This window comes from Mastigoproctus giganteus, chromosome 1, assembly GCF_048544385.1.
Source record: "Mastigoproctus giganteus isolate SK-2022 chromosome 1, ASM4854438v1, whole genome shotgun sequence".
Taxonomy (NCBI): domain Eukaryota; kingdom Metazoa; phylum Arthropoda; class Arachnida; order Uropygi; family Thelyphonidae; genus Mastigoproctus; species Mastigoproctus giganteus.
Genome location: NC_143575.1, coordinates 32,027,808 through 32,053,586, shown reverse-complemented (window position 1 = coordinate 32,053,586; position 25,779 = coordinate 32,027,808). Strand labels below are relative to the sequence as shown.

General features: G+C 36.5%; 1 protein-coding gene across 4 annotated transcripts in view; it reads right to left on the bottom strand.

Moving 5' to 3' along the window:
• LOC150090684 (uncharacterized) overlaps positions 1-25,779 on the bottom strand; it is a 306,488-nt gene that overhangs the window by 101,342 nt on the left and 179,367 nt on the right. For all 4 annotated transcript variants that reach the window (XM_090372249.1, XM_090372256.1, XM_090372243.1 and 1 more), the window contains one exon: positions 7,795-8,991. In XM_090372249.1, coding sequence (XP_090228375.1) covers positions 7,795-8,991 — 1,197 coding nt within the window. The remainder of the gene's footprint in view (positions 1-7,794; positions 8,992-25,779) is intronic.

Here is a 25,779-nt window from a genome sequence, read left to right as displayed (position 1 = left end):
TTTATAAAGTGCGAGAGAAATCTGTCACTTCTATTATGTAATAAGATATGAATTTATTAATCCATAGCTTTCTAGAATTGGAAAAAAAAAAAAAAACCCTGTGCATTTTGTGATAGCCCACAATAAGAGACAATTGTTACAGTTAACAGGAATAAATACAAGTGGAACTTCCCAAACCCGACAGTGTCTGGACTTAGCAACTGTTGAACAATCACCAATTACTATAAAAGAATTATACAACGTTCTAACTGTCAGCAATGTTCCAGAAATGCAATTATAACACACTGCCGGCCTACTCCAATGTCCGCTAACCCGGACAGGTCTTCACTCACAGATAAAATTCCCTACACTAGTCCTCTTGGTCACCCAGTGGAAGATTTTCAGTGCCGACACTAGGATATTCTTCATCTCAGCTGCGGGATCCTGTCAGCCTCGAGGCCAGCACTTTTCATTGCTGAACTGACTGTGATCTACTCCTCAAGTGGGCTGACAGTGGTCTCCACCACTGTTGGATTTGTTCTCTTACCCTGCTTTGAGTTTGACTTTGCTTTTGCTGCAGTCCACCATTAACTTTGGTTTCCCCAGTCAAGATTCTGCTGACTATGGATTTCCTTAATGTGATCTTTCATTGGATGCACTGTTCTCCTTGCCTCACAACTTCCACTGCAGATCTGGATCTTTGCGAGATAGAATCTGCTGATGATGGCCTCTGTTGTGGGACCCTCCCAAGTGGGCATCGCTGACAACTGCTCATTGTGGGATATGTTCCTTCTCTTCAGCATCCTCTCTCTATTGAGATCTTCCAAGCTGCGAGTCCTTGCAGGGATATTACCTCCGGGCTTCTTCATTCAATATAGTTGGGGCTCCCTGCATAGGTGCACAGGACTATATGCTCTACTTGCTACAAAAGGAGCTCCTCCTTGGTGTGGAGGATTCAGAACCAGGCTATTTTCTTCGCAACCAATTCTGACCCTCGCTTTTTTATATTTATCTATCCCTCTGGTCCTCTGAGGGCTACCCTGTCCCACCCATCTACAGGATCAGTCAAACTCGTTTAGGTTTCTACTCCTCACTTGCCTGAGGGATGCCTTCCTCTTCTATCCTCACTTCCTGCTTTCCCTCCTCATAACTATTTTGTACTATTCACTCCATTCTCAGACCACCTTTACTCTTTGTTTTGGTCCAAGCACTGATGATGGGAGACCCCTTCCTGGTAACTAAATGATCAGTTGAACAACACACCAACTGGTATTGTAATGGTGTGCAGCATCCTGAGTATTTGACATAGATCCATGGGAAGCCACAGGAACCACCTAACAATCACACCATGCCCACTATGTTCACACTATCAGCCACAGGAAAGTTTTCCAAACATTATGTCTAACTTAAAATAAAAACTGCTGTAGCTTATTGATAAACTGCAAGATGGCCCCCCCCCCCTACCCTCCAAGGCCACTAAGCAGTGCAAATAGGCTGCTAGAACAGCTCATTAATAATAAATAGGAACTTTGCCAACAGGGATAGAGCCTCTTTGACAAATATTGCAATTCAACTTGATTCCAGATATTTTCCCCTTTAAGATCCTTAAATTATTCCCATGGTTATAGTTAAGGGAAAGAGTTGTGTATCAAAGTAAAGGATACATCAAGCTTATAACTGAAAAACGCACACACATAAAACTTGGCCAGAAACAACCATCGATTTGCTGGAGGTAAAAATCATGTTGGGTAGTGTTATCATTCAAGACCCACCCTTCATAGAGGGCTGTTATTTTGGCAGTTATAAGTAAATTATATAGCAATTGCAAATTATGTGTGCCCATGGGAAACTTTCTGAAACTGGTTTTTTTTTTTTTTTTTTGGTTTCAGCAATACCACTATGGGTGGCTTGAGCTTCTCAGAGTAGAGCATTTCTTAGTCAGTGCTTGACTAAGAAATGCTCTACTCTGAGAAGCTCAAGCCACCCATAGTGGTATTGCTGAAACCAAAAAAAAAAAAAAAAAACCAGTTTCAGAAAGTTTCCCATGGGCACACATAATTTGCAATTGCTATATAATTTACTTATAACTGCCAAAATAACAGCCCTCTATGAAGGGTGGGTCTTGAATGATAACACTACCCAACATGATTTTTACCTCCAGCAAATCGATGGTTGTTTCTGGCCAAGTTTTATGTATACAGGGTGTCTCAAAAATATTGGTACAAACGTTTAGGGGAGGTAGGTAACATCTAAAGCTGGGGTGGGCAACTTTTTTCGTCAGCAGGCCGAATGAAATTTTCGTATCATGATGCGGGCCGGAATAGATTGAACGATTTAATAAAAAAAATCAGAACCTAAAAAATGTTATATTACTTGAATTACCAATGTATTTTAAAAAAAAAATCTGAATGTCCAATTATCATTGAAAATGCGGCATTCGGCATCAATTTTTCTTTTTTTTTTAATTGGCTCATTTTATGGGCTATAAATTATATTAAATTAAAAATTGTAATAATTAGAAAAGGCAGAAAACATAAAATATCTCGCACTAATATTATTTTTTTCAATAAGAAGTCAAACCCAAAGGAACTTCGTTCGATCGATGCTACAATAATAATTAGGAAATAACTCTGACGCTGTGTAGAATCACTTGGTTACTGTTGTACTGGCCGCGATTCCCGATTGAACCGAATTAAGCCGAACTTTACGGCGAGTGTAGTCAGGTATGGATTTTCTATATTTATGCATTTACCGAGGGGGCCGGATTCAACATTGTCGCGGGCCGGATGTGGCCCGCGGGCTGGCTGTTGCCCACCCCTGATCTAAAGGAATGTGAATCGCATAGGAACCCATAACCGGAAATGTCACGGTAAGTCGGTACACAGCGCTGTTCATCAGTTCGCGAGAGGAAAAATTTCTGGTTTACTCATTCAGGCAGTAGTCACCGCACGAAGAGTATGCATCGATATACAAACTGTGAGCTGGCAGACATGCACCTAGTGTATGGATTAGCAGAGGGCAATGGATGAGCTGCTCAACGAATTTATGGAGAACGCTTCCCAGACAGACATGTACTGGACCACTGTTTGTTTGCACGTGTGCATCAAAATTTGTGCGATTATGGGTCATTTAGAGGTAACAGGAGTAGTGCGGGCAGACTACGTTCGACGCGAACTCCCGCCATGGAAGAAAGTGTGTTGACTGCCGTCCAGAATAATCCTACTACCAGCACACGTGCCGTTGCCTCTGCCTTAGGAGTGTCTCGTTGCAGTGTACAGCATGTCTGGCATGACGATTCCTTACACCCCTTTCATCTCCAAAGAGTTCAGTTACTGCTCCCCCAAGATCATCCTGCACGTGTGGCTTTTGCGCAGTGGTTTCTCCAAGAAAGTGTTCAAGACTTATATTTTCCAGCCTATGTTTTGTTCACGGACGAGCTTTTTTCACTCGGAAAGGCTTATCCAATCAGCACAATGCTTATGTGTGGGCTCACGACAACCCACACAGTGTGTACCCCCATGCGGCACAACATCGCTTCGCAATAAATGTGTGGGCAAGTATGGTCGGTGACTGTTTAGTCGGCCCATAGCTGTTACCATCCCGCATGAACTTTGCTAAATATCGGATCTTTCTTGAACAAGTTTTACCAGGGTTACTTGACGATGTTCCAGCAAATGTGAGACACAACATTTGGTTTCAACATGACGGGGCGCCTGCCCATTATGGAAGGTGTGTTCGTGACCATTTGAACAGGCATTTTGGGCGTCGATGGATTGGCCGTGGTGGACCCGTTGCCTGGCCCCCACGCTCACCTGATTTATTGACCCTTGATTTCTTTCTGTGGGTAGACCCTCAAATCTATCGTGTATGAATCGCCTGTGGAGACGGAAATGGATCTCGTGGCGAGACTCGCCTGCACTGCCGTTCGACCGTGTCCGCCAATCCATGCTGCGTCGGTGTCACGCATGTATCACATCTCATGGTGGAACCTTCGAGCATCTGCTGTAACATCATGAAATGCATCCATATCATACTCCATTGTTAATATTATATCAAATAAATGTTTGCCACTAATTACTGTCTTGTGTCATTTCTGCTTCTTGTGCCTCTGCTACTACTTTCCTGTGACGTTTCCGGTTATGGGTTTCTATGCGATTCACATTCCTTTAGATGTTACCTACCTCCCCTTAACATTTGTACCAATATTTTTGAGACACCCTGTAGAATTTAAAATCAATCATAAAAATTTCCTATCATGTCTAAGTTTTAAGATATAAATAGATAACTGCATTCTGTACAAAGATATCATCACTGTTTGAAATACAATTTTTAAACTTTTATTTAAATTTTTTCTATTTAAATTTTTATTTGGCTAAAAGTTAAGTACATCATTACTATTCTTGCAATAGTGTATATTATATTTTGATTTTGATGCACATTTCCAGACACGCCAGTATTTTTATTAATTTTATTATACCATTCAACTGTTCAATATATATAATGTATGGTAAACTATGATACAAGAATTCACCTTCTGTTCAAATTTACCAATTACTTTTACTGTTTTTATGTTAATGCATTCTTAAAATGGAGAAGACAAAGCACAGAACTTGCATCAATCACCAAGACAACTTCTGCTGTTTGTTGACACATCCCCAAAAAACTAAGACGAAGAAAATATACAATATCACAAAGTTGCATATTCATTGTACTTTGGCTGCAAGATCGGTGACCAAGAAAAAAAAAAACTGGGCTCCACGTATCTGTTGTATTGTACAACAAACTTAAGGCTGTGGTTATATGGCAAGCTGAGAGCACTACCTTTTGCCATCCCTATGGTGTGGCGCGAGCCCAAGAATCATTTCAATGACTGCTATTTCTGCATGACAAAAATAAAAGGTAAGAGCAAGCACTGCATCAAATATCCCATCAGCAATTAGTCCAGTGCCATACGGTAAAGAACTGCCAGTACCTGTGCCACAAAAATCTTGGGGTATTGGAAGTAGTGAAGGTACAGAAGAAATCGTTTTACCAGATGTCGCAGAACCACGTACTTCACATGATTTGGAATACAAGAAGAATTAAGCGACTTGATCAGAGACTTGGGCTTACCCAAAGAGAAGGATGAATTACTCGGATCCAGACTACAACAGCAGAACTTACTCGCCAAAGGTACAAAAATTACAATATACCATAAGCAAAATGGAGAGTTTGAAGATATTTTGCAATGGAAAACAACACGTTTATCTGCAAAGACATCATTGGTCTTATGCACAAACTGAACATTGATCACAATACACCTCTGAATGGCGTTTGTTCATTGATGCATCAAAGCTAAGTTTGAAAGCAGTATTGCTTCATAATGGAAATACTTTACCATCAATTCCTCTTGTTCATGCTGTTGCCCTGAAAGAAACTTACAATAGTATGTCCCAGATTCTTGCTGCCATGTTACAATGACTATGGTTGGAATATTTGTTTGTTTTGTTTTGTTGGTTTTTAGGAGCATTAGCAACTAAGGCCATATTGCTCCGGGATATGCGGTGGTCATTCCTTGACCTTTCCGCGTCCTCCGTATTTGGTGGTGACGGGCTCGAACCCCGGTCTAATCAAGAAGCGTGTGATGCGCACTGCTGCTGCTTCCCACCTGGCTACGGAGGCGCCTGGAATATTTGTGGTGATCTCAAATCGATTTTTTTTTTTTTTTGATTGGGTAGTTGTCGGCGCATCGGCTTCTGTGGCCATATTGCACCTCCCAAGGTTTTTGCAGTACTTTGATCCAAGCCCGAGGCGGGAATCGAACCCGCGACCTTTGGGTTGCCGGGCAGGTACTTTACCCACTCGGCTAGCCCGGTCGGCCTCAAATCGATTGGACAGCTTGTAGGGTTGCAAGTATTTGGTTTCACTAAATACTGTTGTTTCCTGTGTTTGTGGGTTAGTCGTGCAACAGCCAAACACTACGTCGTACAATACTGGGACAAGACAGATGAATATATTCTCGGCAAAAGCAATGTAAAGTATGTTCCATTGGTTGATCCAAAAAAGGTTTTTCTTCCCCCTTTACACATCAAGCTCGGACTAATTAAGAATTTCACTAAGGCACTGGATAAAGAAAAAGCAGAGAATTTGCATATTTACCGAAAATGTTTCAAAATTTATCTCATGCAAAGCTGAAGGAAGGAATTTTCATAGGCCCTCAAATAAGAAACTCCTAAAAGATGAAGAATTTAAAAGAAACCTGAATGATGCTGAACTGGCTGCATGGAGATCTTTCAAGGCTGTGGTACACTGATTCCTCAGAAAGAGAAAAGAGATGGCAGTCATGTACAGTGAACTACATGATGCAACAAATAACTGTTGGAAGTTGAAGTCTATGGTTGTGAAATATGGGAACGTTGCCACCGTTTGTCAGTCATGAGAATGGTTGGTTCAATAATAGGATGAACACGTTTCTGTTGACGGAAGTATCAGATGTGATGTGCAGTGACTCCACAACCAGGAGCAGCGCCGGTAATCGTGGGACCGATGAACAACCACGACATTGTGGCGTGGATCAATGTTGTGTTGGGTTGACCAGAAGTGATCAGCAATGGCAGAGTGTTCTATAAACACTATGCAAATGGCTCTTTTATGTTCTGAAATACATTTGCTGAGTCTTCTGCCAGTTGGTTGTTAGTTTTCCTGACATAGCAGCTAGTGCAGTCACGGCAAGAAATGCAGTTTTTACCTATGTTCTTTAATTAGATGAAGGCATTCTATCTACCTTTGAAACTCATTACATTAAATTACTAAGGCAACCCATAACAGCAAGATTCTTTTCCTTTACTTTTCTTTCAGTACTGCTGCAAACCCATCCTTGTGACCTATTACAACGGCATTATTTTCATAGGATGTTACCGTGGTTAACTGGTACATTATGTGCAGCAATTATGTAAGATACCATTTCATTTGAAATATCTGTTACTTTTTTCCTTCCAAAATCACTTTTTTTTTGTTACGTCTGATTTAGTTAACATTTTCCAGAAAAAGGGACCACTGGCATTATTTGATAAAATCGTGTCTTCTTTTTATATCTGATTATAAAAGCATAATGTATTATGAATTTATACGAAGCAGCCATAAGACTAATTATCAAGTGTTTTAAAAATGCAATTAGAAGGAAGAGACCTGTGGGTAAGTAAAAATTTCCTGCTCCATGCAAAAATAATTTCTAAATACCTTTCCAAAAATTGTTACAACATTCCCCACTTGACCTTATGCCATGTGATCTTTATATTTTTCCCAAATTAAAGAAAAGGATTATTACAAGGATCATTAAAAAGTTTATTATTTTCCAGTGACAAAATTATGGTAGCTAAGAGTAATCAATCAAGGAGCTTTTCAGCAATTATAATATCCACCAAATAAAACATGTAAAGAGAGGGTCATTCACATTTGAAAAATTGAAATAAATGACTCATGCTACTTACACATACCTGCTTCCAATTCTCAATGTGTTATTATCTATAAATAGTTGTTTTAAAATAAAAATTCAGTCCTGGAGCCTTCTAATCTTAAGTTGCATTTATGTGCAACATAATCCTAAAATTAACCTGTTGGTGGTCATACGTAATCATATCCAAGGTACTGGGAACTTTGAAACAGTTTTTAAAAAAACTGTTGCAAAAAAATTACCTCAAAAGGCACCATGAGTGAAAAGAATGGTTTGAAGTGAAAGCTGGTGGTAGGAGGGAATTAAATAAAAATGATCAACAGTTTTAAGAAAACACAATACACACCCTCATTGAAATAATATATTTCAAACTGCATACTTACCACTGGTTTTGTTGATCCAACTACTATATTCTTGGATTTCTTACTGTTCAGTTTAACAGATGTATCAAGAGATGCCAAATTTGCAAAGAAGATATCATCATCTGAGTTAGTGACACTCATGCTTGTATCTGAAGTTCCAAGTATCTTTCTGCTTTTAGTTTCATCTTTCTTGACACTCCTTTGACCATGTTGAGACGATACATATATACTTTTTGATGTAAGGTTTGATTTTGCACTCGAAAGTGTAGATGTTCTATTTTTACCATTTGTCTGGAGTACAGCATCAGGTTTGCTTTTCTTTTTCTCAACCGATTGATCTAAGTCTCTAGAATATCTAGTTCTACTTATCCTTTTTTTCCCAGAAGAATCTGAAGAAATACTCTCTAAAGATGTACTGTCTATATCTTTCACATCCTTCTGAAAGCTTACTAGCTTTTTCCTGGTTACAACATGTTGCTTTCCCAATTCTCCACTTTTGGTACTTCTACGCTTATTTTCTGGAGATGTGCTATCATCTGATTCAACTGTTGAGTTAAGTGTACTTTCAACATTTTCTTTATTTAACACAGCAAGACTAGGAGTATGTTTCAATTTTTGCACTGTAGCCTTCGAGGCATCCTCCAATGATTTTCGATCCTTAGCCAATTTTTTATTCTTTTCAGTACTTAAACGCTTTACTTTTTTTCCAATTACTTCCTTATCTTGTAATAACTGTAAAGATTCTGATGTGACAGGCAAATTTTTGCTGCCAGTGGAGCTTTGTAATGGTAAAGAAGCACGAGAATCAAGTTCAGCTGTGTGGTGTCGAAATTTACAAAGAGATCCATGCATTCCTAAAATAACTTTAGGGCTTAGATTGACATCTTTTAATTTCTGTAAAAATCTGGATTCACCCCTAACAGATATGCGTCGTCCAGGTTCAACAGGACTTGTTATGTAAACTGATGTGGAATTATGTATCACGTTATTTACTTGGTCATCATTTAAATATGAGTGACTTTCTTCTCTTGGTATATCTGAAGTCTCCAAAACTTTTTCTGGACTCAGTGAACGCCTTCTTTTCCCACAAACTGTTTTTATAAAATTCATGGCAGCTTTCTTGCTTGAACGTCCAATTCTTTCCTGGTTTATAACCTTTTCTGAATCTGGATTTCCTTCATCAGTGTTCATCCCAATATTGGTCCCAATACTATAACACTGTAATATAAATACAAATACATTTATGAATCAAATATAAAATTAAAAATATATTATTTCAAAAAAAATAATAAATAAAAAATAAAGAAAAGCAGATTGTGTTAACATGCAAAACCACTGTTTGATGTATACTGTACCTGTAATAAAGAAATAGATAAAACACTTGGATAAGGACATGCTGTTTATTTAACTTGTATATTTTTATCACTCCTTAGCTGATTTTATTTTGTCGTTTAATCATAAAAGTTGACATTATAAAAGTATATAAAACCATTATACTAAATAGCCATAAACAAATCCTGCCCAACAAAAACAGAAACAACAGATATTGTGTGTCTTGATATACATCGGTATTAAGTGTAGTAATTCTTAATGTATTAGTAGAACTTTTGCAAAATTATTTCAGTGTTATATAAATTAAAATAATATATAATGAATAACAGTTAAAAATTTCAATGTTTAATTCAAACCACTGTATTTTATACAGTCAAGTCTCCATATTCGCAGGCGAGTCCACACTTCCCACAAAAATCTATACTCTCATCCAAATAGCTACATCAGTTTTCTACGTATGCCTAAACAGTTATGCAACCATTTATTAACAGAAAAGTTGTTCAAAAGTGTTTAAAAGGTTTTAATTGTGTTTTACAATAATGAGTAACATTTTAGACTAATGTTTAAAAATACTGTATCAAAAACTTTATTACATAGTTAAGAACAAGGCATGCACCAGGGTATTCACCACACAATTCAGTACTCCTCAGTAGTCGGGGTCGCAGAGGCTGGAGAAGAAGCAGGGTTGGCTGACATAGAGATTTTTGGTTCGGGGGTAGGGCTTACAATACGGGTCAAAATCTTAATACCGGTATTTCGGTATTTTTAATTTATGAAACCGAGATACTGGTATTCCAAAAACAAACGTTTTTCTCAATAAATTTTGATGCAATTAGGTGCAATAAAGAAAGTAAAAGAAACAAGTACTGTAATTACTTGAATTCATATTTTAAATAAACTTTTATTGCAATAATAAATATTCTGAAAAAAAAAAAATCATTAAAAATACACTTATTCTAAAAACAAAAAAAAAATACATATTGTTACTGCAAAGTTTAGTTATGTTTAAGCATCCACACTATCTGTCCGAATAAAGTGAGCTCTTAAGAAACATAGGCAATCAATAGTATGATCATTTAAAATGGATCTAATTTTGGTACATATTTGATTAGAGGCATTAGTGGCAGAAAACGTCCTTTTGGATTCTATTCTGGTACTACTGTACTGAGATAATCGTAGATGATCTCAGTCCATATTTTCTAGGCTTTGAACTTTTTTAGCAAAAATAGTTAAAAGTATTTCATTAATTTCCAACTCAAGTTCATCTTTTAAAATCTCATTGGAGTCAGGCAATTTCTTATTTTGGAAAGAATTTGTGGAACGCTGATGTTCTGTTCCATGTTAGTCTTCCATGGTTGAATTATGTTCATCGCTTTCTGAAGGAGAAAGACGTTTTATTAAGCAAAGTATAATTTTCACTATAGTATCTTTACTAAATCTGGGAGAGAGCAAAGAGTGGGGATAAGGAATAAAGAAGAGAGCAGTTAAGGAATTCTTCACATATATAAATGCAAAGAAAAGAAGGACAAATCACATTGGACCCTTATGTAATGGACGTGGGTTGTTGTTGTTGTTGGGTTTTTAGGAGCATTAGCAACTAAGGCCATATTGCTCCGGTGCGGTGGTCATTCCCTGACCTTTCCGCATGCTTCGTATTTGGTGGTGACGGGCTCGAACCCCGGTCTAATCAAGAAGCATGTACTACGCACTGCTGCTCCTTCCCACCTGGCTACGGAGGCGCAATGGACGTGGGACAGTATTAGATACCACAGCTGAAGTTGCAGATGAACTCAACAGTTACTTTGCATCGATATTTGCATTAAAAAAAAAAATCCCTTTGTGTCAATATATTATTGACACAAAGGGTTTATTATGGAAGTGAAGTTGTAAAAAATTTAATTAATGATGTTGAAATTTCAAATGATTATTTTTTAATGAGAACTTTCGTGCCTACAGGCGAGTAAGGCTCCTGCAGTTGATGGCATATAGCCTATAATCTTAAAGTAGGTGGCAAGTGAGTGCATTGAACCATTAAGGCTAGTTATGACAGCATCACTGGACTCAGGAGAGATTCTGTTGGATTGGTGTAAATTGGAACATAAAGGTGGTTTTAGAAGCGTAACGAGAAATTACTGACCGGCCAGTCTAACTTCAGTAGTAGGGAAAACCATAGAGGCAATGATCAAGGGTGGAATTCAAGATCATTTAGATGGAAATGGATTTTTTCTGTAGGATACAGAGCATGGTTTTGTAAAGGGAAAATCACGTTTAATTAATCTGGTTAGCTATTTTGACAGGGTCACTCAAGAGCTGGACTTTGGAAATTATTTCGACATTGTTTATTTGGATTTCAGCAAAGCATTTGACTCAGTCCCACATGAGTGGTTACTTTATAAGTTGGAGCAGGCTGGAATCATAGGGAAAATCCTTAGATAGACAGCACGATGGTTTGAGGGCACCAGGCAGAGGGTTGTGATAAATGGTTATTCCTCACATTCGGTTAATGTAAGAAGTGGGGGTTCCCCAAGGATCAGTATTGGGACCACTGTTGTTTTTGATTATCTTAAATGACATGTATGAAGGGATAGAGGGCGTGAGGTCTAAACTTGCAGATGATGTAAAAGATCAGTAGAGTAGATAATGATCGCCGCCAAGCAGAGCTTCTTCAGAGTGACCTAGATAGACTTCCGGGATGGTCAGAAAAGTGGCAGCTGTGCTTTAATTCAGCAAAATGCAAGGAGGTCCTACACCAGGGGAACAACAACCCCAAAATAAAGTATACACTTGGTGGAGTTGAACTAAAGTCAGTAGTGAAGGAATGGGACTTGGAAGTTACGATACGGCCAGACATGAAGTTGTCCGAGAATTGTGGGCAGGTTGTAATGTTGCATGGTGTCCTATCGATGATTTATCGAACAAATTGCTAGTAGAGATAACGACGTCATAATCACATAAAGGTGATTTTATAACCTTTATGTGATTAAATTATAAACAAATATATATTTTTAAAATTAGTACTGAAAAACCGGTATTTTTTGTATCAATACCAGAAAAAAATGACCAGGATTCCGTTATTGTAAGCCCTAGTTTGGGGGTATGAAGAGTTTTAGGCGTCAGTGTAGTTGTCCTTTTCAGGAACACTGTGATGGGAAACTGCTTCTTTTGTTTGAACTCGTTGAACATGGCTGTGTATGGTGTTAAAATATTGTCGAGGCTCTCCTTGAACTTCATTGCACGAATCATGTTGCATTGTATTCACAAAAGTCTGCAAGGCGTTTGGCATTACACATTGCCTGTGCTAGGTTTTCCAAGTCTAACTTCTCTTGATGTGGTTCTTCCTCAACCTCATTCTCAGAGTTGGAACAAACAAGCTCAGAGTTGATCATCATCTTAATGTTGTTGCCTGTCCATCAATTAAATCATCAGTGTCTTCCTCCTCTAAGAGCTCTTGGGTTCTGCATGCAGAAAATTAGGCCAGGCTTTGTCATATGGCCTGCTGCATTGCTGCAAACTAGCAGCATAACCCGATCTTGTGCTGCCATGAATCCTGGGGACTTCTCCTTGACAGCTATTCCAGAATAATGCTGTCTCATCAGCATTGAAAACCTGTTCAGGTTTATATCCCTTCTCCTCGATGAGCTTCTTGAGTTGTGCAATGTAGGCCATAGCAGCCTCATGATCAGCTGAAGCAGACTTGCCCGTAATCTTTACATTAAGGAGTGAATAACCCTCTTGAATTTTTGGAGCCAGCCTTTGCTGGCAATAAAAGTGGTTTCTGCTGTGATGCTGGTACAGGGGGTTTGCTGCTTAAATCTGTTGTAAAGAACAAGGGCCTTAGCAGAAATCATATCAATGTTCACAGGCAAGTTTTTCTTGCGCTGGTCTTCGATCCAAATGAACAGTGCATTCTCCATTTTTAACATTAACTTTATCATGTACATAATCTGCGTATTTAGCACTAAGAATTCCACCAGTTTGCACTGCCTCTCTGATCTGTTTCTTGTTTCCTTGTGTATTGTACGGTACTTTCATTGCAACATGCGGCCTATGGCCGCATATGTGAGTCTTTTACATTTATATAGAATCTTCACTTTCTTGCCCCCTTTAGATGCACTTCATTTAGAACTCATGGGTTATTCACATAAGCGCAATAATATTTTAAGCACAAGTAGCCTAACGCAGACACACACACAACACACAGAGGTCACAAGCTGTCCTACTTGGAAGACACTCACTGCGAGACTGCAGACAGGCTTGCCCCACCATCACTCTGAGTGAATGCAGCAAGCAGCAGCCAAATTTCGGAACTGCCAACGCGAAAATACGAATCCACAAATATGGAGACCCGAATGTGTGTGTATATATATATATATTCTCCCCCCCACCCCCCACACTTTATGTCTGGTAAAACAAGACTTTTTTTTTTTTTAAGTTGGCTTTTCCTCCCAGATTAAAAAAAATTTGACTTCAAAATATTCCTATCAGTCAGATTTTTTAACAATTTCATTATTTTATATCAATGATGTAGTAATAGGAAATAAATTGCAATTACTTCTAGAAATTTCATTTAACAAAAACACCAGGAGTTATTAATAACATTAGGTGATGCTTATTACTGTATGACAGGTTGTCACATGCCATGAAGTGGCATAGTAGTATATTAGATTCTACATATGAAATTAATGATTTTTATTTAATATAAAATTTAAAGTAATTATATCCGTATACATCTATAATTTATTGTGAGTAAATCATCATCATCATGAATTTGGTCCTGCTTAGGTCTTTTAAGACCTGTTCCATTGTAGCTCTCGGAGGTGGCTTTGATCTCGCCATCGCTGTCTTGGTCAACCCACACCTCTCTTGCCTGTAGGTTTGTAGTTAAAGGCTAATTTTGGGATCCAGCCTGGGTTCATTTCTTTATGTGGCTGAACCATTTTATGTCATTTACTATGTTATCTTCTTCAAATTTCTGACGAATATCTAAATTTCTTTGGTGGTCTAGTCTTGTAAAGCCTAATAAGGGTCTTAAAAATTGCACTTGTGCTGCTTCTAGTTTGTGTGCATCTTTCTTATTTATGACCCAAGTCTCACAGCTGTAGAAGAGGGCTGATTTTGAAGTGATGTTGTGCAGTCGTAATTTTGTTTCAGTTGTCATTTGTTTTCCGAAGTGGCATTTAATTGTTCCGTTCATTTTATATTTTTGTAGTTTAGTGTGGATCATTTGATATTAAACTTCCCAAATAGGTGAAATCAGATATTTGTTCTATTTGTCATCAATAACAATTCTGACTATTTATATGTTTTTTCCACATAATTCCATTGATTTTGTTTTTGAGGTGGAGATTTTCATCTCGTACTTTTTGCCTATTTTATTCAGTTCATTAGCTGCTATCTGCAGTTCATCTTCGGACTTTGCAATTATAACTTGATCATCAGCATATAATACAGTTTTGATTTTATTCCTATTATTCACCTGTATTTCATTGTTAACTGTGTTTCCATTGTTTAATAATTTTATTGATGCAGCTATTAAATAAATTTGGTGACAGCCCACATGCCTGTTTCACTTCTTTATTGGTGTTAATTGGGTCTGATAGTTGGCCATTAGAATATTTTATGGAGACTTTTGAGTTTTTATATAGGCTTCGCATCGCTTTCCGGAGTTCAGTTGGGATATTTTCTTCATGTAGAATCTGCCAAAGTTTTTCCCCGTTTACATTGTCATATGCTTTTTCATAATCAATAAACAGCAGAAACGTTGGTATGTTGAATTCTCTTCTTTTCTCCAAAATTTGCTGTAATGAGAAAATGGCATCTATTGTGCTTCTCCCTTTCCTGAACCCACATTGTTCTCCTTCTAAGAATTGTTCACTATTTATTAAGTTTTTTATTCTTTAGTATATTAGAGTATAACGTTGAAGCAGTTCACAGCAGTGTTATCCTATCCCCCTGTAGTTGTTAGGGTTATTTCTGGAGCCTTTTTTGTAAATTTATTACTATTCCTGTTTCCAAATCTTTGGGTATCTGTTGCTTATGCCATATGATGTTAAATAATTTTAGTAGTGCATTTTTTTAATAAGGTGCTACCATATTTAAATAGTTCTACATTCAAGTTGTCTATGCCTGGGCTCTTTTGGTTTTTTTGATTTTTGTAATATTAACTCTAATTCTTCCATTGTTATATATTCTTCATCTTCACCACTGATTCATCTTACAATTCCCTATTGCCAGAGTTATACCATAGCTTGGAATAGTGTTGCTTCCATTCTTCTTGAGAGATGGAGAGTTGGTTTTTATTTGATCATTTGTTTCTGACTTCTGCTCTAAGCTTTTTATATTTTATATGTAGATGTAGGTCTTTAGTTTGTAGGAACAGTTTATAGGTCTTTTTTTCTCTCATTGATTGTTTGTTTCGATTCTTCATTCCAAGTTCTTAGCCAGTTTTTATTTTTTATGGGTTTGTATCCAAGACTTTCTTCGGCAGCTCCCAGAACTGATTTTTTCATGTTTGACAAGATTTCCTCAACATTATCACTCTCATCTGATTTGAGTTTATCTTTCAATCGACTTTCATACAAGAATTTAGTGCTTTCATCTTCCAACATATGTATTTTTAATTTCTTAGTAGTTTTTGTTGGCATTTTCTTCTTTTTATTAAGATAATTTCTTATTTTTTGAAGGTGCTTTCTAGTAGGTAGTGATCACTCAATTTCACTGCCTCTGAATACTCTAGTGTCTCTAATTTTGTTATTTATATTTTCATTAATGATAATATAATCTATTATAGACTGTGTTTCTTGCTTCCCATATGAATTCATGGATATTCTTGTGTCCGAAAAAAGTATTTGTAATTTTAAGTTTATTAAAAATGCAGAAGTCTATCAAGCATCCGCCATTATTGTTGACCATGAGTTTGCCTTCTGATCCTATACATTTGTCTATTGTTTGATCACCAACTCTTGCATTAAAATATTCTGCTAGTATGAGGTATTCATTTTTGTTAGTTTGGTTTATGATCTCTTGTAATTCGTTATAAAAGATCGATTGAATTCATCATTGTGAGTAAATAAAATATTTATTCTTTATAAATATTTCTAAATATTTATAATTCGGGTTGTAGGGCAGTCAGATGACGAGCCTTGTCTGAGCGCAATAAACCCGTATAAAACTTGGGGATTTTACACACATACACACACTTTTGTATCCTGTGTTGCTGCATTGTGCACTCAGGTACAACTGTCATGTTTAGCTGAGGAAGGAAAGTTTGCTTGCATCAGTAGGCCTTACTAATACCAATTGGCAGAGATTGCAATCCACTTTCCTACCTGCGACTCGGCTTTTTTTTTTTTTTTTTTGTTGCTAACAGATTTAAAAAAACAAATTGTGATTCGGTTTTGGAAAAAAAAAAACACTTTTAGTTAAGTTTAAGATAAACTATATGAGCAAGATGACAGAAATCTTGATCAACTTATGCTGATGAAATTGACTTGCACATGTCATTCAACATTAAAATTCATTCGTCGATAAGGAAATGCAAGGCATACCGACAACAATGGTTAGAATTCACACCAATAAGATTAACTTACTAGATGCTGAATGGACTCTATAGAAGATTTTGCAACATCAAAAAGTGGACTCAGTATATTCACACTGGTATATGCAATTAAGCTCAAGTAGAAAATTCCAAACCTAGACTTGGATACAGAAGCCTTAAGAAACAAAACGGATAGTTTAAGTACCATTAGTCTTGTTATGGCATGTAACCATATGTCTTGGTTCCATGGATTATAAAGAGTTACCACATTCATAACTTAGCTGGACATGTGGGAGCAGAGAAAACCTTGGACAAAATTTCAGAGCAATATCACTCTTCTTCCTGTCCCAGCCAGATGTATTAAGTAGGTGCTAGTCATTACTGATATGTTCTGACAGTCAGATGAAACATTTTCACTGCATGAATAACATGCTGACACTGTTGCTTGCATAGTTCTCGACAACAGCATCTGTTGTTATGATCTGTTGTAGATCCTAACAAAGGCAGAAACTTGCCCTCAGAGTTCTTTCTATAGTCTTGTAAATCTCACAGAGTTAAAAAGATATATACAACACTGGTCTACCAATAGAGCAAAGGAATAGCCAAAAGAATTAACAGAGCATTAAAAGAGATCATGTCCAAGACTGTGGGTTCCAGCACTAGGATGCGGACACCATTTCATTTTGATTGAGGCTCTTTTCACATATAATCCAGTTTTTTGTGGCATTATGAAAATCCTTTCCATATACTAAATGGCCACAATCCAGTCAAGTCTATAGATGTCCTTCCCATTTCACATGACTCTGGTTATCAGGATACTGATCAGAAACACAAAGAATTTACTACTAGACTTGCTGTTTTAAATTGTCAGGAAACAAAGTAAAAAAAAAAAAAAAAAACTTAGAAACCAAGTAAAAAGACAGAAATATAAAAATAAGGCTAGAAAGTTTAAACTCATTAGCATTGGTGATTAGTTCCTAAGAGGCTACATGCTGCTGTTTTAGGATAATCAGTAGATATTCAATGCTTGGATTAATTAGACATTAACTTCATGCTGATTTTGACTGCTTCAAGAAAGATATTGTTGCACTCTGCCCTCTTCAGAAATGTTGAGTCAAGGTTTTGTTCATAATGGCTACATTGCTTAGATTTGGTTGACAGCAGCATTTCCAAAGCTTCAACAAAAAGAGGTATAACCTGTTTTTGTTTTTCTAAACTGACTGAACATTTTCTCACACTCAGCACTGATATGACGAACTGTTAAAATACCAAGCTAGACTTGGGATAATTTGTTATATTTCAAATTTCCTTTTGCACTTTCAGTTCCTCAACCAGAGACCACCATGCACCAATTTTTTCTTCTTTCCTAACACCAATTTGTAGGCTCTCACATAGAACTGATGCTGCAAAACATATTGCTTCATCTATTTCTTTATCTTTAATGATGCCAAGAAATGCTGGAAACTTATGAAAAAAAAATATTAAATAATAAATAAATAAAAAAAATCGAATTTGAAAATGATGCACTGTCAACTGATGAAATTTGTGACATCTCAGAATTTATAAAACATTCTATTCTTCACAGGAACTTGTGCACCACACAGTCACGTAGATGCAGAGGTATGCCAGATGGAACAGTTTAGATTTTCATACGTTAGCATAAATATTAAAAGAAACAAGCAGATTACTTTCTTCAAGTCAGAAGACAGAAACGTGAATAGGCTGCAATCAATTCACAAAGGAGTTTAGGCAGCTAGGGCAGATTATGAGAAGTCTCTTGCAAATGATGTAAAGCAGAACTCCTTTACTTATGTAAACACTGGAGGAAGGGGATGGCATATTGGTCCACTAGATATGAATGGTTTAACTATCGATGATCCTATACATGTTGCTGACTGAATAGATAATTCTGTAGCTACATTCACAAGTTACTTTTCAAGGATGGGAATGACTGAAGTGTATTTTCAAATTCTAACAGGGAACTAAATGATTTTGTGATAACTTAGAAGGAAAATTGCTGAAGCTAAACATAGTAAATGTAACTGGGTTGGACAGGATCTATCCAATTATTTTAAGAGGGGCAATCAAAGAGGTAACCAAACATCTAGCCATAATCATGAGAGCATCCTTGAATTCATGGGAGGTCCCCATGGACTGGAAATGTATTTCCAATCACAAAGGAGATCCAAAAGTGACATAAATAATGACAAACATGTTAGCTCCATCTCTGTTCCAGGTAAAATAAGTCACTGGCTAAAGTAATAATGCAGTTATTCTGCAATCACAATAGGGGTTTTCCAAGAGACAATTTTGTCTGACTAATTTGACTGCTTACTACAACACAGTAACAAAGGAACTGTATGCAAAAAATAAATTAATTAAATTAAAAATAATAATTCTGACACTATATCTGGATTTCAGAAAAGGTTCTGATACTTGCACGCAAAAGACTGCTGTAAAAATTGGAGCGGTGAGGCATGAGAGACAAATTATTGGTACGGATAAAAGGATGATTGAATGGGAGAAGACAGCCAGAGCAATTATCAATGGGCACTCTCCTTCTTCGATTAATATTATTAGTGGACTGAACCACAGGGTTCAGTTGCTGAGTCGAATCTTTTCTACATTTATTAATGTTAATGATTAAGGCACATCATAAGTTTGCAGGCGACAATGTAGGTTGGCAAGGTGGTCAATGACAGTAATCAGGGAATGCTACTGTAACAAGATCTAGAAAAATCAGGCAGAGTAGCTGACAAGTGGCAACTGAAGTTTAACATTGACAAAAGCAAGGTACAACATATGGGTAGCAGTAATCCCAGATTAATTACCAACTCTCATTCAGGGTAGTGGAGAATGAAAGAGACCTGGGGGAATTGTGTAGTCAGATATGAAGTTCTCTGAGCAATGCAGGCAGGCTGCTAGTACTGCTCATATAGTTTTGCCAATAATATACAAGAATTTTACCAGCAGGGATAAGATAGTGGTTATCCCATTCTATAAGGCAATGGTTTTCAACCTTATTTTAATAATGGCACCCCTAAGTAATTTATTTTATTTTGCGGCACCCCTACTCAATTTTCTGCCTGTTAGATCCGATTCTCTCTCTATATATATATCCGTGTGTGTATATATATATATATATATATATATATATATATAAAATATTTTGTATAATATTGAAGATAATAATATAGAAGGTAATTCAAGCAGACAATACCAAGCTGGATTTAAAGAAACACAAGGGATATATATATATAAAAAATGTTAAACATGTTGGATATTTTCTTAGTATTACATATATTTAATGCTAATCTAGTTAGATTTTAATATATTTCTTTTATGAGATCATTAGTGCAACGTTAACGCCATTGTATATGAGCCAATTGGACATAATATGTGCCTGTATTTATAATTATCTAAATGTACAATTAATTGTGGAATGTTTTCGGTAAATTGTGCCTATAGGTATTAGAGTGCTTACGGTTCAGGTGATCAGGTTAGCCCATAAAGGCTATCTTAATTCTGTAGGGCCTATAAACATATTATATTTAAGTAGTTTTTAACCTAACGGTATGCCGACCGGGCTAGCCGAGTGGGTAAAGTACCTACCCGGCAACCCAAAGGTCACGGGTTCGATTCCCGCCTCGGGCTTGGATCAAAGTACTGCAAAAACCTTGGGAGGTGCAATATGGCCACAGAAGCCGATGCGCCAACAACTACCAAATCAAAAAAAAAAAAAAAAAAAACCTAACGGTAAGGAAAATTTCATTATAATTGGCTGATGATTTTTCTTTACCTGCGGCTAACAACTAATCAAAATTAATGGTTATAACTATTCTTATTCTAAATGACAATACAAATTTACTATTATTATGCACTAATACATTCCATCACGTGGTCATCAATCCCCCTACTTTGTCGGGGACTTTGAGCGGATTGATGGCCCATCTGATGTAATACCTCATACCTACCCGTTTCTGTTGTCACTATACCAGTTTTGCTAGTCTTTAGTTTAAGTATGTTCAGGGCTTTTTTTGTGACGGTACGCAATGGTACGGCGTACCGGCACCTTTTTTACAGTATGCCAGCACGAGTGACACGGCTGGCATGCAGTGGATGTCAGCCACGCCAGCTGCTTCCATCTATTAAGGAGATCACGTGACAATGGGCGGAGTCAGCGCCTGTCAATCACAACCGTATCGCTAGCAGTCTGGAAGGGGTACCCGTTTCTGAATTTGACCAAAACTTCATTATGAAATTTTTTTTACTTGGTACTTACCGTATTTTTACATTTTACTTATTATTTTTTATTTATTAAATAAGACTCACCTTTGACTTATTTTTTATATACTTGTATAATAAATTTATGCTTAATAAACTGTAGGTTAATAAAATCAATTGTCGAGATTCAGTATAGGATACAGCATTCCCACTGCTAGCGATATGGCCGTGATTGACTCTGCCCAGTGTCACGTGATCTCCTTAACAGACGGAAGCAGCTGACATCCACTGCATGTCATCCGTGCCAGCCGTGTCACCCACGCCGCCGCCACGGAATTTTTTCTGATAGCAAAGAATGAGTACTGGCACCTATTTTTTTTTTTACAAAAAAAAAAAGCACTGAGTATGTTTATATTAATTATAATGTAATATTTAAATTTTTGTATTAAATTTTTTTTTTTTTTGTTCGCCTTCTATGCAGCAAACTGGGATAGTTGACACAAAGCCCTACAGGTATGTATCCGAATATGTAAAGGTTCTTACTTACCGTTACTAGTCTACTAGAGGTTGTAGTTTAGAAAGGGGGAACTGCCTTCCTTCTAAATGTTTTTTATGTAACAAAGTTTGGTCGCGCACTCTCACTTACTGTAATAAATGGCGTGATGGTGTATTAGCTTTGGGCCCCTTTATCCTATGCTAATGCTTGTGGTGGTGGGGATTTTTAAGTGGTTGGCGATTGGGTGGTTGTTATGCTGTTAATTCTATATGCGAAATATTAACCTTGGAATTTATACACTTATTACATATTGTATTTACATTTTCTTTTGCCATACCTCGGACTGTGCCGGTATAGCTTTTATAAGGCATAACAGCACGTGTATGCCCTTGGTATGGCTATTTACATATTTACAGACTCTTACTAGGTGATGATTTGTTGATATTTTAAACTGGAGGGCATTTTTTGGAATTCGGGTTGTAGTGCAGTCAGACGATGAGCCTCGTCTGAGCACAATAAACCCGTATAAAACTTGGGGATAAAATAATTTATTGCTTTGGCATTTCTAGGGTATTTTCAGTGAATGTATGTGGGTTGACATTAGGTGGTTTGCTCTTAGGTAAGATAGTGTGGCTGTTTTTATATGATGCCTGTTGTAATGCCTGGGGTATTTTGTTTATCATGAGCGTTTTTATAAGTTTTTGAATGGCTTCTTTTGTGCTATTTATACTGTTGCATATTTTTAACAACCTGTTTGTTTGATTTCTTATGGTGTTTCCATGTATGTGTTCGGCTATATTGCTTTCCCAGTGTGTTAGCTTTATAGTAGTGAAGTTGAAGAGGTCTCTCTTATCATAGTGACGTGTATATATTATGTTTTGGTTGATAGTAATTTTGCTGTCTAAATAGACGGCTTGCTGGTTATTATGTGGGTTTGTGCGTTCTATAGCCAGGTCTGTTGGGTAAATTTCCTGTGCCACTGTTCCAATGTTGTCATAGTTTATCAGTAGGACATCATCTATATATCTGTAAAATGTAACATTATCTATGATTCTGCTTTCATAGTAGTGCAGGTAAAGGTTAGCTATGGAGCAAGAACTGCTAGAACCCATAGCTATTCCCCTGATTTGTATGTATATTTTGTTTCCCATGAGTACGTAGTTGCCTTTTATACTGAGTTTGATGAGGTCATTCCAATATTGTTTGTTTGTTGCATTTAATAATTTTGTGATATTTTTCATAGTATTGCTGGAGTACTATGGTTAGGTTGTCGTGAGAAATGCTTGTGAACAGGTTTTTAAAATTGTACATGTATATACTTTTGGTGTTATTGTTTTGGTTTTTGATATATTCCAAATATTTTTTGTTGTCGGTGATGAGCCATGAAATCAAGAACTCCAGAATCATCATACATACAAAGTAGGGGGATAGCTATGGGTTCTGGCAGTTCTTGCTCCATAGCTAATCTTTACCTGCACCACTATGAAAGCAGAATCATCGATAATGTTACAACAGACCTGGCTATAGAACACACAAATCTGCATAACAACCAACAAGCCATCCATTTAGACAGCGAAATTACTATCAACCAAAACATAGTATATACACGTCACTATGATAAGAGACCTCTTCAACTTCACTACTATAAAGCTAACACACTGGGAAAGCAATATAGCCAAACATATACACGGAAACACCATAAGAAATCAAACAAACAGGTTGTTAAAAATATGCAACAGTATAAATAGCACAAAAGAAGTAATTCAAAAACTCATAAAAACGCTCATGATAAACAAAATACCCACCCATTACAGCCGGCATCATATAAAAACAGCCATACACGCTTACCTAAGAGCGTGTATGGCTGTACCTAATGTCAACCCACATACATTCATTGAAAATACCCTAGAAATAAATTATTTTATCCCCAAGTTTTATACGGGTTTACTGCGCTCAGACGAGGCTCGTCATCCGACTGCACTACAACCCGAATTCCAAAAAACATGCCCTCCAGATTAAAATACCAACAAAACATCATCTAGTAAGAGGCTGTAAATATGTAAATAGCCATACCAAGGGCATATACGTGCTGTTATGCCTTAGAAAAGCTATACCGGCACAGTACGAGTATGGCAAAAGAAAACGTAAATACATAGGTAAATACAATATGTAATAAGTGTATAAATTCCAAGGTTAACATTTCGCATATAGAATTAACAGCATAACAACCACCCAATCACCAAAGTTGCACCCAACCACTTAAAAATCCCCCCCCCCACAACACCACAAGCATTAGCAAAGGATAAAGGGACCCGAAGCTAATACACCATCATGCCATTGATTACAGTAAGTGCGACTGCGCGACCAAACTTTGCTACATATAAAACATTTAGAAGGAAGACAGTTCCCCCTTTCTAAACTACAACCTCTACTAGACTAGTAACGGTAAGTAAGAACCTTCACATAATCGGATACATACCGGTAGGGCTTTGTGTCAACTATCCCAGTTTGCTGAATATAACACTAACAACAAAAAAAAAAAATAAATAAATAAAAATAAATAATAATACAAAAATTTAAATATTACATTATAATTAATATAAACATACTTAAACTAAAGACTAACAAAACTGGTATAGTGACAACAGAAACGGGTATGTATGTATGAGGCATTACATCAAATGGGCCATCGATCTGCTCAAAGCCCCAGACGAAGTAGGGGATTGATGACCCCGTGATGGAATGTATTATATTAAATTGCATAATAATAGTAAATTTGTATTGTAATTTAGAATAAGAATAGTTATAAGCATAACCATTAATTCTGATTAGTTGTTAGCCACAGGTAAAGAAAAATCATCAGCCAATTGTAATGAAATTTTCCTTACCATTAGGTTAAAAGCTACTTAAATATAATATGTTTATAGGCCCTACAGAATTAAGATAGCCTTTATGGGTTAAACCGATCACCTGAACCGTAAGCATGCTAATACCTATAGGCAAACACCATTTACCGAAAACATTCCACAATTAATTGTACATTTACACACACACACACACACACACACACACACACACACACACACACACACACACACACACACACACACACACACACACACACACACACACACAAAATTGAAATTCATACTGGAGTATAAATATAACTGTATATATATAATCATTTGAAATTAATACCGGATAATCTAAATAATACAAAATTAATAAATAAGCAGCTCAAAGAAATACATAAACATTTCGTAATTACTCTGGTTGACAAAGCTGCTTGCAGTTATATGTAAGTCATATTACATAGAAATTATTAAAAATGAACTGCAGTCCAGTAGCACATACAAATACATAGCATCTTCCCCTAATGTAATAATCAAAAAACTAATAGCATTGCATAAAAAATTAAAGTAGAATAACCTAAAATATCTGTTTATATATGGTATACCTAAATTTCATAAATCACCTATTGCATTTCGATTCAAAACATCATGTAGAGATAGTTATACTAAAATTCAAGGCAAAACGTTAGGTAAAAATTATAAATGCAATAAAAAATAACAATATTCAGCAAATACAAACATTTGACTTTAACCATTTATTCACTAGTATCAATCTCAACAATTTAAAAGATGTTCTCCAAAAACTATATTTGGAACATAAAAATGCTATAAAGTTTGATTTAACCTACTGGGATACTCTAATAAATTTATGTATTTTTAAGAATTACGTATATGACAAAACTTTGTTATACTTACAAGTGAATGGCATCCCTATGGGAAGTCCAGCATCCTGCATAATTGCAAATCACTATCTATATTCTACAGAAAGAACATTTCAAGATAACCTACTTATGTTCAGATACGTAGATGATCTATGTGTGTTTAATTGTCTGCATTTCGTTCAGGATTACAGCAAATTATATCCAGAAGAACTTGTATTGGAAAAAACTAACAGTTCTGATACTATTGCAAATTACCTGGATCTTCGTATAGAAATATTCCATAATAATATAGATGTAAACGTATATAATAAAAGAGACGCATTTAATTTCAATGTAGTCGGTCTTACAAACTGGAGATCTAATATATCGAAATAAGTGAATGCTAATATCATTTTATCCCAATGCCTGAGGACTGCTTTTTATTTGCAATAAAAACACAACCTGTTCAGCAAACAAAATAGCATTGTACAATAAGTTGATAAATAATAATTTCCTTATGGCTTACCTGAAATAACACTTCAGGAAGGCGATCAATATAATTAATTTCAAAAATTTATTTTCTGAACCCATTGCTTCAATATAATTACCATAATTACGTATTTAGAGCCATGTATATTATATGTACATAGGATACACTTTGCTTTCTTGGTGTCTTATGGCTTAGAAAACTTGTACCCACCGACC